The sequence below is a fragment of the Chiloscyllium punctatum genome, chromosome 30 (genome assembly GCF_047496795.1).
Source record: "Chiloscyllium punctatum isolate Juve2018m chromosome 30, sChiPun1.3, whole genome shotgun sequence".
NCBI classification, from domain to species: domain Eukaryota; kingdom Metazoa; phylum Chordata; class Chondrichthyes; order Orectolobiformes; family Hemiscylliidae; genus Chiloscyllium; species Chiloscyllium punctatum.
Genome location: NC_092768.1, coordinates 47,754,156 through 47,760,179, shown reverse-complemented (window position 1 = coordinate 47,760,179; position 6,024 = coordinate 47,754,156). Strand labels below are relative to the sequence as shown.

At 39.6% G+C, this 6,024-nt stretch overlaps 1 protein-coding gene across 8 annotated transcripts in view; it reads right to left on the bottom strand.

Annotated features, from left to right (window-relative positions):
• Positions 1-215: 215 nt before the first annotated feature.
• LOC140455633 (uncharacterized) overlaps positions 216-6,024 on the bottom strand; it is a 51,902-nt gene continuing 46,093 nt past the window's right edge. For 4 of the 8 annotated variants that reach the window (XM_072550589.1, XM_072550588.1, XM_072550591.1 and 1 more), the window contains exon 2: positions 216-4,974. In XM_072550589.1, the coding sequence (XP_072406690.1) occupies positions 3,680-4,891 (1,212 nt within the window). In that variant the 5' untranslated portion in view covers positions 4,892-4,974 and the 3' untranslated portion in view covers positions 216-3,679. Of the gene's footprint in view, positions 5,301-6,024 lie in introns of all 8 variants that reach the window. The other 4 variants (XM_072550585.1, XM_072550586.1, XM_072550587.1 and 1 more) reach the window with 2 other exon arrangements.

Genomic DNA, 6,024 nt, shown 5'->3' with positions numbered 1-6,024 from the left:
GCTTCTCCAAATGCATATAAGTCCCTTCCTTCTGAATCACTTCCAATAGCTTACCCATGACCCATGACCAAAGAAAGAAGTCAAAAGTTTACTCAGAAGTTTGAAAATCGTGTGAACTCTATTTTTCAATTCTGTGCTATAAAAAGCTTGTTGTCAAAATATGTAGATAAGCTGCACTGTGGAAGGCATCTGATTTAAACCCAGAAGGAGAAATATTTTGTTCATATATTTGCATTATTTATTGAATGTAATCTTAAAAACAATTTATAAGATTTTCTTTAAGACATTAAAAATTAAAATGTCAGTTTGAAATTCAGAAGATTTCAATAGTTTCTTCAAACTAAACATGTAAAAGTACAACATCTTCTTCCAGTGCCATGGTAAATATTTGTTTTTGCATTTTTAACAGGTTTCAAGAATATTGTGAGACCCCCAACAAACTGGCTGAGACAAAGTGAAAGAGAACAGGAGAACCCTAATCTGACTGAGATCACTCCTGTCTCCAATACAGTATAAAAACACTCTTTAAAATTACCAATCCAGCACATAATTAGTGAAATTATGAAATCTGAATTTGGAATTGATAGAATATATTGATACAAGTTGCTCTTTCAAGATCATGATGGGCCATTTAATTAATGTTTAAAGGGACAAATACATTTTCATTTCAACATTTTAATTTAAAACAAGAGCCAGTAGAAACAGCTGAGGTGATTTTAATTTGTATTTTAAAAAATGGAAAATATTGTTTGGGAAGAAATTAATTGACCACCAACAAAACTTATCAGCCCATTGAATACGGGTGAACACAAAAGAAACCCTCATGTCTGTTGTGGCCATATTTGAATTTGTGATTTTTTAATATAAAAAGAAACATTAAGCATAAACTGGCAAACTACTTTTGAGAAAATTGTAGGTATTTTTGTAAGAACGAACAAACAAGTAGAATTTGGTAATGCTTGAAATTATACAGTAATGTTTGATTTTCATTTTAAAGATACTACAAAAACAACTTTTTTTTTAAACGGGACAGTTAGGTTTCTCCAGTGCTCTTGAATCACTTAGAACATCAAAAGAAGAGTGATTCAGAAAAAGTGACACATCATCAAATGGGAATTGGAATAAGGTGCAGTTAAATGAATATATCAACTGAAAGGAAAGTGTAGATGAAATTAATTACTTGATCACTTTCTTTGCCTTTCTCATTGTACTTTGTCCTCTCATATTTCTTCCAAACTTCAAGATACTGACCTGGACTCTAGTGCTCTGGTCGAGTGGCCGTTCAGCACGTGGACAGTCAGACAGTGAATGTGGCGAGTCAATTGAAACTGTCACAGCTGAGACACATTCTGCCAATTGTTATGATCCCAGCTGATGTTCATATTGGATGTGTCAGATCCAAGACTGAAACCTGGCTTTAGAGATCATATTTTCATTTTTTTTGGTTTTAACAAAATGGTCTCTTGCTAAAGCATAAGCATACATTGCAGATTTGGCTTTAACAATAAAGCAGATGTTAATTAACAAATGAAATGAAATTAAAATAGAATAAACCAAATTATCCAATTATAACATATGTGCAAAGACTTTTAAACAGACAGCAAAAGTATAATCCCACAAATCACAAAATATTCCTTTATAAACTAAGAAAATAAAGGAACAGCTTTTGTATCGCACTCAAAAGACACCCCAGTACAGTACCCAAATGCCCCACTTGTACAGGACTCACACTAGAGTTCTTGTTTCTAACACCTCAATGATTTTAAGTCACTTTCAACTTTGGTATATAAACCATAATGGCAGATAGCTTCTCCCTGGATCCATTATGGATGTTTTCCATATTAGCTTGTTCAGAGATCTATTACACCTCTGGAGCAAGTGGGAATTTAACCTGGCTCAGAGGTGGAGACACCAGCATAAGAGCCCTTCTGGAGCTTTATATATACCTGCGTTTGAACATAACTCACTTTAAATAACATGTTCAGGGTTTATCCTAACACTACAGATCTGGGACAAACATGAACTGTTCACTCTCAGGTAATCACTACAGGTATACCCATTTCTTCTCAGGAACACTGGGCTATATAGCCATGTTCATCCAAGAGCATTACATAACTGCTCAAAACTCAAAGTAAAAAATTCTCTTTCCAAGCTACGGGGTGTTTCCTTTAAGTGCAAGAAACAAATAAGTTCTAGAAATTTATAACAAACATGAAGGTCCTATTCTTTACCTTACAGGGTGGCAAAACAATCTAAAATCAATGAAAGTCCCTTAGTGGTGCAGATACATCCATTAACTCCAAAGCTAGACCACAAAAACTGTTTTAACAGAAATTACCATGGCGACAGAAATACTTCCAAATTAATTATTAACAGAAAATCCACATTACTAATTCAAAAAGCAACAATCCAAATTCACAATAGATGACATTAAAAGTAATTATAAATCATACCCTCCCCCTGACTTCCCAGCCAGGCTTACTGATGAGGAACAGGACTCCTGGCTGATTCTCACCCTCCATTAACTAGACACTGAGGCTAATTGAAGTACCTCCATTACTACCCCAGGAACCTGTGCTAATAGATCAGAAGCTGAAGCTTTTCCAACCACGAAGAATGTGATTGTCTTCTTGGTCAGAGTAAGAGCCAATGAGTGACTTTTATCAGATGCTGAGTTTATACAAGGGGTTCTGTACATATAGATGTTTTCCTTTAATGGTGTTTTGTGATCAGGATTAAAGATTAAATTGGCCTTCTTGAAATGATGGGACTGAATGTGTGAGATGTTTGAGACAGCAAGTGCTTTGGAATGACTGCTCTCCTTTGTGAACACTGGAGAGTGAAAAGAGAGATAGCTCTCAATGCAAAAGCAGCAGCTGAGTCCTTGTGGAGATGTCAGTGTTTGGTGAGGGAGGAGGAGATGAAATAATTCTGTCAGACATCACACTGGATGGATTTGTTTCCTATGTGGGTTCACTGACGTTCCAGGATATGCAACAATAATGTGAATAATGTGTAATATTACAGAAATCAGAGTGTTTCTCTCCTGTGCGAATGCTCTGATGAACCAGATGCTCACACTTGGATTTTTTTTATTATATTCATTCATGGAATGAATGCATCACTGGCTGGGCCAGCATTTTTTGCCAGCTCCTAATTGCCCACTGTGAGATTTGTATGATGTGTTTCAGAGGTTAGCTACATTGCTGTAGGTCTGGAATCATATGCGGCCAGACATGGAGAGGACAACAAATTTCCTTCCCTAAGGGTAAGGAAGGGGAAGTACTCAGCATGATGTTTCCTTCCCTAAAGGTGAACCATTAATGAACCAGAAAATATTTTCACAAAAATCAACAGCAGCTAGTTTTTAATTCAGTTTTTTACCAATTGAATTCAAAATTCACTATCTGCATTGGTGGGATATGAACGCAGAATATCAACCTGTGGCTCTGGATTGCTAGTCCAGTAAATTTAGTAGTGTGCCACTATCTCCCCACCTGTGTGAATGCACACGAAGGTTCATGACTACCTGAAGAATTTGTGAAGCATCTCATAGGTGAATAGTTGCTTCTATGCTAATGTATTGTTGTACACAGAAAGTTGATGACTCCAAGACTGATGTACCACACCAGTCACACATGAGTAGGTTTTCATGGGTTCAACAAATGTCCACAATCCCTCAGTAAACACTTCGCATTTGAAGGGTTTCTCCTGTGTGGATTGTCTGATGCCTCAGGAGGCTAGATGACTGTGTGAATGCTCGGTCACATACCTCACAATTGAAGGGTTTCTCCCCTGTGTGGACTGTCTGATGTCGCAGGAGGCTTGATGAATAAGTGAAAGCTCGGTCACACATTTCACACTTGAAGGGTTTCTCCCCAGTGTGGATTATCTGATGTTGTATCAGGTTCGATGAATGTGTGAAGGCTCGGTCACACAGCTCACACTTGAAGGATTTCTCTCCTGTGTGAAGTGCCTGATGTCGCAGGAGGTGTGATGATTGTATGAAGGCTCGATTGCACACCTCACATTTAAAAGGTTTCTCTCCTGTGTGGATTCGTTGATGTCTGCGGAGGTCTGTTAACTTTGAAAATGATTTCTCACACACTTTGCATGTGAATGGTTTCTCCCCTGTGTGAATGCGCTGGTGAGCACGTAGGCTTGATGATTTTGAGAATGGTTTGTCACACACATCACAGCAGATAAGTTTCTCCTCAGTGTGGGTGCTTTTGTGTCTCAGGAGTGTTGACGATTGGTTGAATGCTCGGTTGCACAATTCACATTTGAAGGGTTTCTCCCCTGTGTGAATTGTCTGGTGTCGCAGAAGGCTTGATGAATGCGTGAAGGCTCGACTGCACACTTCACACCTGAAGGGTTTCTCCCCCGTGTGAAGTGCCTGATGCTGCAGAAGACTAGAGGAATGTGTGAAGGCTCGATCACACACCTCACACTTGAAGGGTTTCTCCCCTGTGTGAGTTGTCTGATGTTGTAAGAGGTGCGAAGACTGTGTAAAAGCTCGGTCACACACTTCACACTTGAAGGGTTTCTCCCCAGTGTGGATACGTTGGTGCCTGCAGAGGTTCGTTAACTTCGAAAATGATTTGTCACAAACCTCACAGGTGAACGGTTTCTCCCCTGTGTGAATGCGCTGGTGAGTACGGAGGCTTGATGACTGTGAAAATGATTTATCACACACTTCACACGTGAATGGTTTTTCCCCTGTGTGAATACGCTGGTGAGTTCTGAGGTTTGATAACTGTGAGAATGATTTATCACACACTTCACATGAGATAGGTTTCTCTCCAGTTTGGGTGCCTTTTTGGCTCAGGACTGTCGATGACAGTGTGAAATCCTGGTCCCATACCGCAACTGTAAAGGGTTTCACTTCCATGTGGCTCTTCAAAAGATAAGCCCTGTGTATTAGCAGTTGTCATGAGCCTATGGAGTCCTCCTCACACATGAGCAGCCACCAACCTGCAGGAATGAATCAGTGGTTCATGAGGCTTGATGAACAAGGAAGCTCTTACCGCACTTGAAGCAAAACACACTTCTTCCCAGTCTCACCCTGAATAATCACCCATGGCTAAACCTTCAGAAAGGCTGGTTCTGATGGAAGGCACCACACGACTGACTGATTTCCAGATGATAGCTTCACTGCCCAACCTACCCTGTATTGAACAATGCTGTTAAGGGATTGGATGTCTTCCTACAGTTGTGCAGTTGTTCCTTGGGGAACAGTCTGGATCTATCAGTAATGTCTATTTTCTCCATATTCTCTGGTGTAGCAAGGTACAATCATTCTGTAAAACAAATAAAGTAAACATAATTTCCTCCAACTACCTCTCCTCCTTTGCTGAAGGAGCTGACTGTCACATACTTGACTGTCACAGTCTCTGTTTCCAGCAGGGACTCTGGATAGTGACCAGGATCAAACAATGATGCTACTTTCTTTCCTTCACCTTGACTCCATCTCCCCAGACACTGTGAGGGCAACGCGAAAGACAGCTGGGCACAGTGTAAAACAGGCTATCGATTCACTAGTTGCTCAACTCATTCTGGCGAATTCCAGTTTTTCCCTTTAAGACTGTGTGTAAATAAATCACTCAGGAAAAATGTTAATTGAATGGACATTTTGAAATTTATTTGAGGTAAACAAACTGGGCAGGAAGCAAGGAAAACATCATTTCAGTGTAGTTAACTGAAGGTTTATTTGAAGGCCAAGGCTTTCAGGGCACATATTAAAAGAAAGCTTTCCAAAACATTTCAAGATTTTAGCCTTTCTGCAACAGGCAAACTACATATACACCCTTTTAACAAGGCTCCGTCTACAAATTAACACACTTTATAGTTCCACAATACAAATGAATCACCAGGAAACAAGACAAACAGCGCGTCAGACATTTCTCTCCATCAGATTCCATTCGCTTCCTCCCTACACATTCAAGTCAAAGGACAACCTCAGTTCTGAGCACTGACCCAGCTTTTCAACCAGTCACAATGATTTTCGAGCATTAACTGCTGAGG